The following is a 16,907-nucleotide window of genomic DNA, read 5'->3' as shown; positions in this document are numbered from 1 at the left end:
AATCGTCCCAATATGAGTGACTTCGACAAGATTACCATTTGGTAACTTTATTGAAGATTTAATTACAGAGGTAATTGAAGAAAATAATTGAATGAAATTAACCATGTTGTCTGTAGCTCTAGTGTCGATTATCCAAGGCATATGGTTTGAAGAAATTGAAGATGTTGAAGATGTGGATTTACCTGAACAATTCTCACAAGGAGAAGATTGTGGAGTTCGAAGAATACCCGATTATGAAAGAAATGTGGAGTTTGATTCTTGTGGAGAGGAAATAGTCTGATTTCCAGAGTGAAGGGTAGCAACAGAAGGTTTAAGAATCGCAAGAAGTTGCTGACATTGCTCTTGAGTAAATGTCAACTATGGAACTTCATTCTTTCCTTGACCCATAGAGGAAGAACATGTTTGATTTGCTAAATGAGTTGTAGCTCTTTTAAACTTGAAGCCTAGTGGAAAACCATGAGTTTTGTAGCATTTATCAGAGGTATGCCCTGTGTATTCATTAATGACTCCACATAGGTCGATCTTTGTGGAAGCCAGATTGTTTGGAAGAAGAGTTTCCAAGTTTTCCAGATTTAGTCATTAACGCAACAATGGATTCAAGATTCGGTGCTTGTTTTGTCAGTAGTGCAACAATTGATTCAAGATTTGATGTAGAATTGATAAGCACCTCTCTTTGTTTCTCTTCTTGAAGTACAAGTGCAATAACTTTGTTAATGGAGGGAAACGGTTCAATCAATAAAATTTGACTCTTTAAACTATTGAAAGACTCGTTCAAACCCATAAGAAACTTCATCACATATTCTTCTTGTTGTGATTCTTCAAAAAAAATTAGGATTTCACTGGAACATAGTAGTGGATTTTTCTTGAAATTATATAATTCATACCAATATGACTTCAGCTCTGTGTAATAGTCACTAATCGATTTATGTTCTTGCTTTAGAGAGCTGATTGCTTTCCTTAGTTGAAAAATTATTGGTCGATTTCCTTGGGAAAATCACTCATTTAGATCTCTCCATATATAAGTCACTACATCAATGTATAAATTGCTTGAACTAATATTATTTGCAACTGAATGGATAATCCATGATACTACCATATCATTACACCGAATACATGCCTGACAAATTAGATCTTTTCCATTCGAGGGTTTCTTGAGGGTTCCATTAATAAAACCCATCTTATTCTTTGCACTAAGGGCTTTAGGCATCAATCTTCCCCAAGAATGATAATTGTCTCCATTTAATCGTTTTGTCACCAACATAACCCCAGGTTTTCTCCGTGATGGAGAAAATTAGGGCTCTAACAGATCTTCGATCGAAACTTGAGATGTGGTGCCCTCGACCCCCATGTACGAAAACTCGAGGATCGAAACGCCATGATGATGACAACACAATCACGCATCCCAACGATAGTGCCAAATGTGTGTACATACAACAGTGTACAAAAACAACGCAGCGGATAATTTAAGTCAACTAAGTACCAGAATTAATAATACAATTTAAACATCAGTAAAAGCGATTTTAAAAAAGTTATACAGTCATCCTAAATAAATATAATACAAATCCAAACCAAAAACGAGTGATCCCAAATCACTCCTTGGGCGGAGCCGAATCCTCAGGCTCACCCTCACCTTCATCTGTACTGAAATCTGCGTTACCGTAAAACGATACTGCAAGTAAGTATAAACCAAACAACCACGAGATTAATAATGCATTAATGCTACCAACATGCATGCATATGATGAAATATGCATTATGCCCCAAAACGTCATTTTTCCCGAAATTAAAAATTTTCCAACACACGCCAAAATCTCATTTTGGCTCAAACATATCCGTAAAAGATTTTTCCAAAAAATGTTCCAAAATAAAATTCATCATTTTCCCAGAAAATTATTCACACAAAATTCATATACAACGCACGTTATTTTCCCATAAAATAGTCCAATAATCCATTTTACCATATACACCATGATCTTTCCTAGGCACCATCCGCACATCCTGCCTTCATAGCGATGCCCAGTTCCACGCCCAACGTGTTCATGGCCAAGCATCCTTTACGCAACGAGCGATGCCCAATTCCGCGCCCAACGCATTCGTGGCCAAGCATCCTCTAGCCCCTGCCAGCAGAGGAGCCACGGAGTCGGCAGGAAACCATCTCGTCCGATCCCGTTGTTGTCGAGTGACAACACAGGGGACGTCACTCAGTATATTCCGCTCCCATGTGACCAGAGGAGCTCCACCGAGATAATGCCCCATCTCGATTTAGGGTCGTGACACACGCGCACCCAAAAATCCTTTAACACATGAAAACCCAATTTTCAATAAACACATGAACATGAATACAATTACACAAAAATCCAGTTTCATTTACAAACATGATCATGCATAGGGCTGCAAATGGTCCTGTCCGGTCCGATCCGGCAAAGGACCAACTATTTTCGGTCCATCATTGTTCTGGACCGGACCGGACCTAACCGAACACCCAAAGGGACCGGAACGGACCGATAGCTATCGGTCCGGTCTGATCCAATCCGGTCTAATTTTTTTTTATCTTTTTATTTTTTTAAATAATTAATAAAAAAAATTTATTTAAAATACTAAATTAAATTAATGTGGATTATGTAACAAACTCAATAAAAAAATATTTTATATGGTCTGATAATAAATTAGATGAAAATTATATTATTAATTTATATAATTACTATGTAATTAACTAATTGATATTATATATTAGTTAATTCATAAAATATTAACAAGTGTTAATAACATATTTAAAATTTTATATTGTTAATAGTGATAGGTTAGATGAAGATATATATTGTTAATTTATAGAATATTAACAAGTATTAATAATATATTTAAAAATTTATATTGTTAATTGTATAATTATTATATATAAAATATATATATATACTTTTTTATTTTTCATTCGGTCCGGTCCACAATTTAGAGGACCGACCGTTTATCACCCCTAATCATGCGTGCAAAAATGCCATGTACATTAAACGACACCAGTAACCAACAACCAACAATTGCCAACACAGTCCAATCACACAACCAACTCTATTCACCAATCCATCCGACCCCCTTATTCCTCGGACTCAGTCCAGCATAACCAACCAGATCACAGTAAAATGAGTTAGTGCAAAAATACATTTAAATCATGAAAGTTCTTTGAAAAAATACTTACAGCGCTATATAATAATTTTCGAAGGATCACAGAGCTGCAAGAAGTGGCAACACAGCAACAGAACAGTACCAAATGTACTGTGGCCGTGGGTCTCCAAAACTCACTTTTGAATAGGGACAAACCAAGACTCAAGATTGCTAGGGAAGGGTTTAGGGATGTTGGTGAAGCTAATGGTGGTGGTGGTTGGCCGTGGGTGGCGGCGTAGAGGGCAGTCGAAGACCACAAAGTCCAAAACAGAAATGTTGATGGTGGGGCTTCAACGGTGGTGGATCGGAGCTGGGGTTGGGTGCATTGGGTTGCTAACAGGTCGAGAATGATGTGGTGAAGAAATGGTGGCCAGAGGTGGCGCGACGGCGGTACTGGAGAAAAGAGAAAGTCGCGGCTTCAAGCTGTGCGTGGAGGAGAATGGCAGCAAGTTAGGGGCCGAGCTTGGTGGGGGATGATGACCGGGGAGAGGGGAAGCTGTGGTGGTGGGCGGTGTCGGACACAGGCGGCGCGCGGCGGCTGGCTGGGGTAGGAGAAGAAAACACACGGGGAAGAGGGAGAGAGGGACGTCGCGCTCGAGAAGAGCAGGGGAAAAGAAAGGGGAGAAAGAAAAGAAGAAGAAAGAAAAAGGGGAAAAAGAAAAGTCGGGGAAAGAAATGAGGTCCAATCCTCACATCTTGGGTCACAAAAAATGATCCAACGAAAATAATTTCAAAACAACAAGTTAAATAAAATAATTTAAACGTAGTGATTAAATGAAAATAAAATAATTAAACCTAACAATAAACTAATTTAGAATAAAGAGAAATTTAAATGCATAACAATAATTAAATATTAAGGAAACAATTCAATTTAATTTTCACAAAATTAAAAATCATAAAAATAAACCAACTAAATATCCAACAACTTTAAAACAAGAGAATAAATTTTGAATTAATAAAAATAATCTTTCAATAAAAATATACTAAAATACGGGGTGTTACATCCTCCCCCCTTAAAATAAAATTTCATCCTCGAAATTGGCATGATCAAACATTAAGTTAGGACAGGAATAAGATTCAACTAAGAAAAGACATAAGGAACATACCGCCAGAGTCAATCAAACAAATATGGATATTGCTCCCTTATGTCGGCTTCTTTCTCCCAAGAGAAATCTTGAGCCAATGGATTGCCCCATGACACTTTCACCAAAGGTATTGTCTTGGACCTTAACCTTTGCTATTTCCAATCCACGATCTGCGTTGGGGCAACTTCATAAGTAAGGTTAGGCTGAAGTTGAATGCGTTCAGGGTCAACAAAACGTGGTTCTTGTTGTCCAAAACTCTTCTTCAATGACGACACATGGAACACATCATGAACTTCCCCAAAATAGTCCGGCAATGCAACTCTATAAGCGACAAGCCCAACTTTCTCTACAATCTGAAAAGGGCCAACATACCTCGGACTAAGCTTTCACTTCTTACCAAAGCACTTAACGCCCTTCATAGGAGAGACTTTGAGATAAACTCAATCACCTACCTCAAAGGATAAGTCTCTTCTCTTTGTATCTGCATAACTCTTTTGGCGACTTTGGGCTTCCGCCATATCAGTCCTTATAAACCAAACTTGATCTTCCATTCTTGAATTATCTCAGGCCCAATCAATTTACTCTTGCCAACTTCATCCCAACACAAGGGTGATCTACACTTCCTTTCATACAAAGCTTCATACGGGGTCATCTAAATGGAGGAATGAAAGCTGTTATTATAAGCAAACACAATTAGCGGCAGATGATTCTCCCAACTCCCCTGAAACTCCATGACACAAGCTCGCAACATATCCTCAAGAGTTTGGATAGTATGCTCTGATTGACCGTCAGTTTGAGGGTGATATGCAGTACTAAACTTCAACTTAGTGCCTAAAGCTGCCTGCAAACTTTTCCAAAAATGGGACGTGAACAGCGGGTCCCGATCCGACACAATACTCTTGGGTACTCCGTGCAAATGCACTATCTCTTTGACATATAACTAAGTCAACTTACCCAAAGAGTCGGTATTATTGATAGGCAAGAAATGGGCACTCTTGGTCAACCGATCAACAATCGCCCAAACTGAGTTCTTTCCACTAGGGGTCCTCGGCAAGCCCACAACAAAAGCCATAGAAATATCATCCCACATCCACTCAGGAATAGGGAGAGGTTGAAGTTTACCAGCAAGTCTTTGATGCTCAGCCTTAACTTGACGGCATGTGTCACATTTCTCAATAAACATGGCGATGTCCATCTTCATTCCTTCCCACCATAAATTTCTTTTAAATCTCGGTACATCTTTATGCTTCCAGGATGAACTGAATAGGGAGTCGCATGAGCTTCTGCCAAAATTCGCTCTTTAAATTCTGAATCTCGGGGAATCATTCTACAATCCTGAAACTAAAGAATACCATCCTTATCCAAACTATAGTGCAAAGGTCCTCTAGACTTCCTGACTCTCTTCCTGATGGCTAACAACTTTGGATCCCTTCTTTGGAGAGTCTTCAATTCTTCAAAATCAACTACTCGGACATCAAAAACCGAAGATAACAATTCTTCTTGCTGCGAACTCTCAACAAGAAGTCTTCTCATCCCACAAAGGAGAGAGTCCAAACCTGATGACTCTGCTTCGTCCACCTGTTGAGACTTCCTACTCAAAGCATCAGCGACTAGATTCGCCTTTCATGGATGATACTTGATCTCACATTGATAGTCGCTAATCAACTCTAACCACCGCCTCTGCCTCATATTGAGGTTCTTCTGAGTAAACAGATGCTTCAAGCTCTTGTAATCAGTGTAAACTTCACAGACTTCGCCATACAGATAATGCCGCCAATTCCAAATCGTGCGTGGGATAATTCCTCTCATGAGTTTTCAACTAACAAGATGCATAAGCAACAACTCATCCCTCTTGCATAAGAACGCATCCCAACTTGAACTTGGATGCATCACTAAAAATCACAAAGGGCTTGTGTGGTTCTGGGAGTGCCAAAACAGGTGTTGTTGTCAATCTCCTCTTCAACTCTAGGAAACTTCTCTCGCATCTAACTGACCATACAAACTCAGTATTCTTTCTAGTCAAGGCAGTGAGAGGTCCGAATAGCCGAGAAAATCATTCCACAAATCTTTGATAATAACCGCATGTCCCAAGAAACTCCGTATCTCATGAACTATTGAAGGACGAGGCCATGACAAAACAGCTTCCACTTTACTAGGATCTACAGCCACTCCCTCTTAGGAAATCACATGTCCAAGAAACTTAACTTCTTCTAACCAAAATTCACACTTACTTAGCTTAGCATACAACTGATGCTCTCTTAACTTCCCAAGTGCCCGACGAAGGTGACAAGCATACTCTTCTAAATCTCGAGAATAGATCAGAATGTTATTAAGGAACACCACCACAAAAGAATCCAAAAAAGGACGAAACACCCGATTCATCAAATCCATAAAAGCGGCAGGGGCTTTAGCTAACCCAAAAGACATTACTTTAAATTCATAATGCCCATACCTCGTCCTAAAAGTAGTCTTGGGCACATCCTTGTCTCTTATCCTCAATTGATGGTATCCTGATCTCAAGTCAAGCTTTGAGAAGACAACTGCTCCTTGAAGCTGATCAAATAAATCATCGATTCTTGGAAGTGAGTACTTGTTCTTGATGGTCACCTTGTTAAGTTCTCGATAGTCTATACACATTCTAAGAGTACCGTCCTTCTTCTTGACAAATAAAACAGGCGCTCCCCAAGGCGAAGTACTAGGTTGAATAAATCTCTTATCAACCAGTTCTTGCAATTGAGTTTTCAACTCTTTTAACTCAGCCGGTGCCATACGATAAGGAGCCTTATACACAGGAGCCGCCCCAGGTTCCAAATCAATAGCAAATTCCATCTCGCGAACTGGAGGCAACCCGAGCAACCCATCCACGAACACATCAGGAAATTCTTCCACAACTGGAATATCCACTAAAGACTTTTTGTGTAGACACCACTTGAACCAAAAAGGCATCTGCTCCACAAGCAATGTCTCTCCTTGCTTGAACGGCCGATATAACTGCCAGTCTTACTTTCAACTTGCTTCCCACAAATTCCAAATAGTCTCCATCTGAAAGTTGAAAGCCAATTACCCGACTCCTACAATTGATGTTAGCAGAATAACGATGCAGCCAATCCATACCCAGAATTATATCAAACCCCAGAAGCTTGAATACAATTAAATCCGCCTCAAGTGTCCTCTCACCAAAAACCAAAGGACAACCTAAAGCAACTTTGGAGCACCACACAATCTCGCCATTTGGAAGAGTCACAACCAAGGATTGTGATAAAGGCTCTGTGACTAGATTGCACATCCATGCAAAAGTTGCGGACACAAAAGATTGAGACACCCCAGTGTCAAACAAGGTATATGCATAAAAATCATATAGACGAACTCTACCTGAGGAAAACACATACACCAGCAAAATTCAAAAAAAAACCAACCCACGCCAAACATCAAATCCAAAAATTAAACTAAAAGCATACCAGTAATCACCCCGACATCGTGAGTCTCTAGAGCCTCGTAATCCACATCACCAGGAGTCACAGCATAGACCTGGGCTTGTACCCGCTGTCTATGGCTACTCCTCCCACCTCATTGACCTCCTCGTCCTCCTCGTCCTCCTTGACCTCCCTGAGCTTGGTTGGGACACTCACGAGCATAGTGACCTGGCTGGCCACGTCTAAAACACTGGATCCCCCTCTGACCGCAGTCACCTTCATGTGCTCTATTACACCTGTTACAAACTGGAGGTCGGCCTCCTGCACGAACACTAGAGGCTATCTGTGAACGGGCCACAATCCTCTGTACAAACTTATGTGGCGACCCAGAACTACTCCCCTCACCAACAAAACTCCGCCTCTTCTGACCTAGAGGGGAGCCTACCACAAAACTATTTTCCCACTCTACAATAGTGGCCAAATCCACCAACTTCTGAAAATCTACAATCTGGAGACAGGCTACTTTTCTGCGTATGTCATGTCGCAGGCCCTCCTAAAAACGTTCGGCTTGCAACTCCTCAGTGGCAATGAGGTGGGTAGCGAACCGCCCAAGCTCCATAAATTTTCTGGCATATTGCTCGACAGTCATGTCTCCTTGAACCAAACTATTGAATTCTTGTGCCTTCTGCCGTCTCACAAAAACAGGGAAGAAACGGTTCATCAAATTCTTTCTTGAAACGATGCCAAGACATAGCTGCAAAAGATCCCAACTCCATCTCTAGGAGTTGTCACTTAGTCTGCCACCCGTTTGCCGCTTCACCTTGCAGCAAGTAACTTTCATACAACACCATCTAAGCCTCCGTGCAACCACAGACTTCAAATGTCCTTTCAAGATCTTCAATCCACCTTCTAGCCTGTAGTGGATCTTCTTCACCACTAAAGGCAGGGGTCCTATGCGCTAGGAAGCGCTCATAGGTGCACCCAACTTGGACTGCTCTATTTAGATCTCCTTGCGGTGATCGAAAATTCTGTTGGAGGAACTCCGTCATCCTATTCAACGCCCTCGCCATGGCATAATTTCCATCTCCTCTCGGTAATTCATCATCGAGCTCATCAGCCGGCCTTCTTGGTCTCACCATCTTTCTGTCATAGAGCAATCTTTAACCCCGCTTAAATCTCCGAACAAAATCAAACACAACCGAAAGCAACACCAAAAATGAAATAAGGTAAAATAAAATAATAAACCCATAATATATCATACTTTAAAATAAATAATTTAACTTACTACTTTTTTAAAAAAAAAATAATATTTCTGGTACTTCACCTAAGGGACATGTGAGTTTACCTAGAGCCGAACTGCTCTGATACCACCTGTGGCGCTCCCGACCCCCATGTACGGAAACTCGGGGATCGAAACGCTAGGATGATGACAACACGGTCATGCATCCCAACGATAGTGCCAAGTGTGTGTACATGCAACAATATACAAAAATAACGTAGCGGATAATTTAAGTCAACTAAGTACCAGAATTGTTAACACAATTTAAACATCAGTAAAAGCAGTTTTAAAAGAGTTATACAGTCATCCCAAATAAATATAATACAAGTCCAAACCAAATAAATCACTCCTCGGGCGGAGCCGAATCCTCAGACTCACCCTCACCTTCATCTACATCGAAATCTACGTTGCCATAAAGCGGTACCACAGGTAAGTATAAACCAAACAACCACGAGATTAATAATGCATTAATGCTACCAACATGCATGCATATGATGAAATATGCATTATGCCCCAAAACGTCATTTTCCCCGAAAATGAATATTTTCCAACACAAGCCAAAATCTCATTTTGGCCCAAACATATCTGTAAAACATTTTCCCAGAAAATGTTCCGAAACAAAATCCATCATTTTCCCAGAAAATGATTCACACAAAATCCATATCCAACACATGTTATTTTCCCAGAAAATAGTTCAATAATCTATTTTACCGTATGTACCATAATCTCCCCTAAGGACCATCCACACGTCCTGGCTTCGTCGCGATGCCCAGTTCCGCACCGAGCACGTTCATGGCCAAGCATCATCTAGCCCCCGCCAGCAGAAGGGCCACGGAGTCGGCACGAGACCATCCCGTCCGATCCCGTTGTTGCCAAGCGACAACCCAGGGGACGTCACTCAGTATATTCTGCTCCTGAGTGACTAGAAGAGCTCCACAGAGATAATGCCCCATTTCGGCTTGGGGTCGTGACACACACGCACTCAAAAATCCTTTAACACATGAAAACCCAGTTTTCAATAAACACATGAACATGAATGCAATTACACGAAAATCCAGTTTCATTTACAAACATGATCATGCGTGCAAATATGCCATGTACATGAAACGACACCAGTAACCAACAACCAAAAATTGCCAACACAATCCAATCACACAACCAACTCCATTCTCCAATCCATCCGATCCCCTTACTCCTCAGATTCAGTCCGGCATAACCAACCAGATCACAGTAAAATGAGTTAGTGCAAAAATACATTTAAGTCACACTGTTCTATTGTTGTGTTGCCACTTCTTGCAGCTCCGTGATCCTTCAGAAATTATTATATAGCGCTGTAAGTATTTTCTTAAAGAACTTTCGTGATTTAAATATATTTCCACTTCTTGCCAATTCTTGCAGCTCCGTGGCAAGGATCAAGATGAAGTGGTTGTGAAAGTCTCCTTCAGCCAATCCATACCAGCAAAACGTAGTACAAACCAATCTATTGCGACTTGTATTCTTAGTGTTATAGTTTGTTTATTAGACTATGCTAAAACCATTTCAAGCGGCTTTCCCTTTGTGAGAAATGGGTGGGAGCCAAATTTTTTGCTCCAGGTCCCTCTTTTTTATTTTTCTTGTATTGCTTTTATTTGTTTCGAAATGACTGTTGGGAGCTCACAACCCATTGAATCTAGTATCTTGTAACTAATTAGTTTATCTATGAAATGTTTGCTTAGAAAAAAAAATAAAAATGAAAGTATATCGAGGATATTGAGAAATAATATCCTATCATCTGTTAAGAGGCAATTTTATCCGGCAAAGTTTCCACGTCTTCCAACTTAAATCGGCAAGAGGGACAGAGATTATTTTAAATTTGATGGTCTAATTTTGAAAATAAATATACACATCATGAAATAGATCATCCTATTATATTAATTAAGATTTTCTCACAAAATAAACTCTATATAGATATTAATACTATGTACTTCATGTCGTTACATTCAACTTTCGAATTCCAATTCGATCAAGTAAATAAAAATGGCCTCAATTGGAAATCCTAATTAGCATTAATGGTTAATGGGAGTAACCAATCCTCTGATCCGGATATTGGGATCTCGGTCCACTACGATTAATTAGGACAAAAGCTTGAAAACCTTCATAATAATCCGCTTCAGTTGAAAAATATTGCCAATATATGTTGGCCATGGAAGACTGTTGTCATATTTCAAAAATATGGGCCGCGAACTTCTTCATTTTGTCTCGCTCGAGACCCATCCATACATTTATGCATCCCCCATTTCCCACGCTTTTTCTCTCAGAAAGAAGTAGCGCAAACTCATCGTTCCCACTCGCCACCGGTCCGCCATGGGCAAGCTTCCCAAACCCAAAGTCAAGCTCACCAAATGGCAGTTTACTCCATGCTGAAACATAAAAGTTCCCATTACAAGTTGCAGGGACGCCTTTGTAAACCTCCAACCAGTCTATCACTGACCTCACGTACTCCTCTGTCACTCTCTCAATTGCTTCCCTCATCTTCTCGACGCAGAAACAGAATGGCTTCTCCACCAAATCAGCCACTTTTGAGGTCGCAAATGCTGTGATCACAGCATTCCCGACAAACCCATTTGGCAGAGGTGGAGATGTTTTAGACCTTATGTCCACTGCAAAAAGAACAGTTGAGACTTCATCTGGGTTTGTGAAAATAGCCTTTGTTCTTGCTCTCCAAAGGTGAGCTGCAACGGCTTCAAAGCTTGAGCATCTTTTCATGGCTTTTTCTTTAAGAGTGGCGATCAGTTCAGGAGTAAATGAGAAGAGCTTGTGAGTGAATTTTTCTGAAAAAACTAAAGGAGAGGGAAAAAACTGGTTTGGTGCAGTGAACGATGAGGCAAGAGATGAAATATCCTGTAGCTTTACATATTCCATATGTGGGTATTTGATTTGGGGCGGGATTCTTGCTCTGAAGAATGTTCTGTCATTGTATAGTACTTGGTTCACTATGCTTTCACCTCTGCATATAGAGGCAAGGTTCTGGAACATTTCACTAGCTGATTTTCCATCAAGAATGCCGTGATTTGTCACAAATCCGACTGAGAAACCTCCACAGGAAAATCTGGTGACCTGCAAAATTACCTAATGTTTATTTTTTCGAAAAAAGAACTAATTGCTTAATAGAGGAAAAAACAATCTAATTGGTAAGAGAATAAGTTAGCAAAGCATTGCCTGGATGGTAAGAAGTGCAGTTTCAGCGAGGGTTTTGTAAAGGCCAGGCCGACGAACAAAATGATGAAATGTTGAATTCGGAAGAGAAAGCTTTCCAAGGTCCTTCAACCGAAGCCTCGAGGTGGCACTGACAAACAAAGCTCCGGCATTGTTGCAGAGAAGCTCCAACCTCCTTGTCTGATGGTTGAAGTTGAGTCTCCCAGCCATAAAATAGTAAGGAACTAAGAGCACCTCAGCCACTGCCTTTTCCAATCTGTGAGAGATATTCAGTGTTGAGGAGCTCTTGTCTGGAGGTACTTCAAAAAAGAAAACTGTTTCCACAGGGAAAGCCACTGCCAGATCAATATTTGATAAGAAAATGGTTTCTGGGGGGTCTGGATTATTTGGAGACACCAGTTTCAGTGGCTCTTCCGTTGCAACATCTTGGTTGGTTATGGAGACTGTGAAGTCCATGGAGAGAAGTAGCGATCAGTAGGAGAGCTTCTGAGGTCATATGATATATAGGTGGTGATGATGGGCTCATGAGATTGCCATATGATTTATAGTGCATGGTGGTAATAAACAAATTTTTCATAAGATAAAAAGTAGCAACCAACATGAGTTTTGTACTTATATATCCCAAGTGCAATTGGGGCCAAAGATCCATGAACAGTGGAGGCGGGAAAAGCATGAGCAGTGGGTTCTAAAGAGTGCATGGGTCCTGATCATTTGATTGGTGAAAGAATTTTAAAGATTTTTGTTTAATTATGTAAAAGCAATTAAGTGGTACATTCAGCATTCGTGGAGCCTAAAATCAAGGCAATAAGATACGCGTTTCTTTCATCCATTTCCATGCATACATGGCTGTAAAAGAACATGATGTTCGGAGCGAGAAAGATGATGGGGATCGATCAGGGATGCATCTCATGAATTAGCACTTCATTTTCTCTTTATATTATATAATGGTTTGGATTCTTACGGCCTCCTCAAAATCATTGTCCGAACTTGAGAGGGATTCAAGTATAAAAGAAATAGCTAGACACATACAGTTCAAAATTTCAAACAATGCATTGGACTGATATATCAATCACGCAACCAAGGACTTCATGAGTCTCAACAACATCCTGTGCCAACCTCATGATATAATTGGTTAACATATGCAAAGTGTCACCAATTTGCTTACCTTTTCGACATGGATAATTTTTTATTCTTGCAAGCTTAAGTCTATTTATAAATTTGAGTATTGATACCTCATCAAATACACTGTTGATGTGGAAGTCTACTAATGCCAACTTCCTGATTCAACCTCACGTCGATGCCAAGAAAAGAAAAAAAAAATACAAGCACATAATTCCTCTCTATATAGTTGGAATCTCTCCAAGAAAATAAATTAACAAGTTTATGGCGTCTCACTAGGCTAGTCTCATGCAATTTCATTAATTATTGAAAAAATGTCTTTAATAGTACATCATTGATCCTTAAATAGCCAACAAAATAGAATACTAATCTAACTAGGAAATAACAATTGCAGATAGAATAAAACTAAGAAATACTAATACTAATCTAACTAGAAAAGCAATAAATTTAGAAAAGATAACAATCAATTAAAACAACTCCACTAATTATGGAGGATCCTCCTGATTTGCATCAATTGCCAGCTCCCCTAAAGAACTTGACTCTGGCAAGTTTTGACAAGAGTAAGCAGCAAATAGATGTAGATGTAAACGCTGGACTTCCGACACTTGCAACCAAATTGATTATGAATTTGGATGATTTTTCCATTGCACTAAAAACTTGTAATATCCTCCTCGACGGGTTATAACAAATTGATTATCAAGTATGGCGGCAATCTCATCTCGAGGAGTTGTATTTTCTGGAACATGATTGGTGCCTATGATGTTTTTGGAGCTTGGAATGTGGAAAATTCGTTTCCATCAACCTTAAGTTTAGTGAGATCTTCAATGTTAAAAATTGGGCTAATACCAAAATCAGAGGGCAATTCAATGACGTACGCGTTGGTGCCCAATTTCTTGGCGACTTTAAAAGGACCCGTCCATCGTGCATGAGGCTTGGTAAAACTCCCCGAAGGAAATCGCTCTGGTCTTGAACGAATAAGAACCATATCACCTATGTTGAATTGCCTATCTTTGCACCTTGCATTGGTAGAAATTGCTTAAGAATCTGTATTAAAGGTAAGGCGTCGTTTGCATTCTTCATGAACGTCCCTCATATAGCTAGAAAAATATAGTGTAGCCTCACTTGGTCTGTGGGGCAACGGTAAGGAGTTGATATTGAGCGGAGTGCTAGGCCGGAAACCATACACCACTTTGAATGGGGTGCACCCTGTTGATCTGTTAAAAGAATTATTGAAAGCAAATTCTGCTTGTGGAAGTACTAGATCCCAGCTGGTGATATGATCCGTAACGAGGCAACGTAATAAGTTTTCCAAGTTTCTGTTAGTTACCTCAGTTTAGCCATCTGTTTGGGGATGGAATGCACTAGAAAACTTCAGCTTTGTCTCCATTTTTGTCTACAATGTCTTCCAAAAATAACTCACAAATTTTACGTTCCTATCAGACATGAAAGAAGTTGGAACACCATGTAATCAGATTATTTCTTTGAGGCATCATAAGTCTTGTGACATGGAATGAAATGCGACATCTTTGAAAAATGATCCACGACCACCATAATTGAGTCATGTTGCCGAAGAGTTTTAGGCAACCCAAGAACAAAATCGATGCTAATATGTTGCCACGGTTTGTCTGGAATAGGAGTGGTGTATAGAGTCCTGCTTGTTGCTTAGTTCCTTTATTTATCTGGCAAATTTGACAACGATCAACCATTGTGTGCACGTCTCTACGCATCCGAGGCCAATAGAACCGATCAACAACAATAGCAAAAGTTTTGTCATATTCGAAATGCCCAGCTAAACCCTCACTATGGAGTTCCATAATTAAGAATTCACAGAAAGATCCACGCGGAATGCATAGCTGTGTCCTGTAAAATAGATATTCATCCTTCATAGAATATACACCACCAGATATGCGTACATGACTAGATAGATTACTCCACACGTTGTCGAAGTCCTCATCATCAGCATACTGCGTTTTGAGACTATCAAATCCAGCAAAATTAGCTGAAAACATATGTAACAAGTAAGGTCTCCTGCTTAAGGCGTCAGCCACCTTATTTTTAGTGCATGACTTATGCCTAATAACAAACTCGAACTGCTGCAAATAGTCCATCCAGCGAGCATGTCGGGAATTTAGCTTACTTTGAAAATTTAGATGTTTCAAAGAGTCATGATCAGTGTAGAGAATAAACTCTCTATGAATCAAATATGGTCGCCAATGCTTAAGAGTTTAAATTAAAGCATAGAATTCCATATCATATACCGAATATTGTCGGCGAGTGTCATTAAGCTTCTCGCTGTAAAAAGCGATGGGGTGACCTTCTTGACTCAATACACCTCTGATTCCCACATGTGAGGCATCACAAGCCACTTCAAAAACTTTAGAAAAATCATGCAATTTAAGAACTGGTGCTTGCCCCATCTTCTCTTTAATTTAGGTGAAGGCCTTGGCAGCTGCAACACTTCACAAAAAATTATTTGCTTTCAAGCACCCGATGATTGGGGTCATTATAGTGTTGAACCTGCGAATAAATCGTCGAGAGAACGCGGCAAAACTGTGAAAGCTCTTGACTTCAAAAAAATTCTGGGGCGTTGGCCAATTCTGAACAGTTTGCACCTTTGTGGAGTCAGCCTTGACACCTTGATCAGAAATTATAAAACCTAGAAATTTAGCGCTTGTCTCATAAACAAACACTTGTCTCGATTGATATAGAGTTGTTCAACTCTCAAAGTCTTCAATACTTACTCGACATAGTCTAAATGGTTCTGCAAACTTCGGCTAAAGATTAGGATATCATCAAAATAAACAGCGACAAATTTGCCCAAGAATGGCTTGAGAGCTTGTGTCATAAAGCACATGAAGTTGCATGGCGCATTGGTTAATCCGAAGGACATGACTAGCCATTCAAACAAACCATCTTTCAATTTGAAAACCGTCTTTCACTCGTCACCCATACGGATACGAATTTGATGGTATCCACTTCGAAGGTCGAGCTTAGTGAAAATATATGCACCACTTAGCAAATCCAACATGTCGTCAAGAAGGGGAATGGGAAATCGGTATTTCACTATGATCTTGTTAATCACTCGGCTATCTACACACATCCTCCAACTACCATCCTACTTGGGTGTAAGTAAAACCAGAATAGCACAGGGACTAAGACTCTCTCAGATGAAGCCTTTGTCTAACAATTGCTGAATTTGCCGACTGAACTCTTCATTATCTATTGGGCTTAAGCGATAGTGCGGTAAATTAGGCAAGGTTGATCTGGGAATCAAATCTATAGCATGTTGCACATCCCGCATTAGAGGAAGTTGCTTCGACATCTCATCCGACACAATGTCCTGAAATTCTTTTAGCATTGTGGTGAGTTATGCTGGAATAGAACTATCATCTTGCTTCATTTCACGCCTCACTACCATTAGCACCATATCTTCACCATGCAGGAATCGAGAAAATTGACGCATGGTCAAAACTGGGACATCTTTCCTTTGAGTCTCAAATGCCAAAATACTCAAAGGATCCAAAACAAACTTCTTACCCTTGAGATTAAAGGAATAAGTGTTAGCATACTCATCATAGGAAACTTTCTGATCATAGAGTCATGAATGCCCCAATAACATGTGACAAACGGTCATAGGAATCACATCGCACCATGCCTCGTC

The 16,907-nt window shown here is 40.1% G+C and overlaps 1 protein-coding gene across 1 annotated transcript; it reads right to left on the bottom strand.

Annotated features, from left to right (window-relative positions):
* Nucleotides 1–10,904: 10,904 nt before the first annotated feature.
* LOC108995009 (omega-hydroxypalmitate O-feruloyl transferase-like) lies at nucleotides 10,905–12,648 on the bottom strand. Its single transcript, XM_018970466.2, has 2 exons — nucleotides 12,131–12,648; nucleotides 10,905–12,028 (listed from the first exon to the last, which is right to left on the bottom strand). Exons 1-2 carry the CDS (start codon nucleotides 12,581–12,583, stop codon nucleotides 11,129–11,131), a joined length of 1,353 nt encoding a protein of 450 aa, XP_018826011.2. The 5' UTR covers nucleotides 12,584–12,648; the 3' UTR covers nucleotides 10,905–11,128.
* Between the last annotated feature and the right edge of the window lie 4,259 nt (nucleotides 12,649–16,907).

This window comes from Juglans regia, chromosome 7 (assembly GCF_001411555.2).
Source record: "Juglans regia cultivar Chandler chromosome 7, Walnut 2.0, whole genome shotgun sequence".
NCBI lineage: Eukaryota > Viridiplantae > Streptophyta > Magnoliopsida > Fagales > Juglandaceae > Juglans > Juglans regia.
Note: the sequence above shows the minus strand (reverse complement) of the source record. Positions and strands in the feature narration are given on the sequence as shown.

Excerpts from the sequence above, each read along its gene's own strand:
- LOC108995009 (XM_018970466.2), bottom strand. The coding sequence starts at position 12,583 with ATGGACTTCACAGTCTCCATAACCAACCAAGATGTTGCAACGGAAGAG. Across the intron at positions 12,029-12,130 it reads CTGCACTTCTTACCATCCAG|GTCACCAGATTTTCCTGTGG; the intron begins GCAATGCTTTGC and ends GTAATTTTGCAG.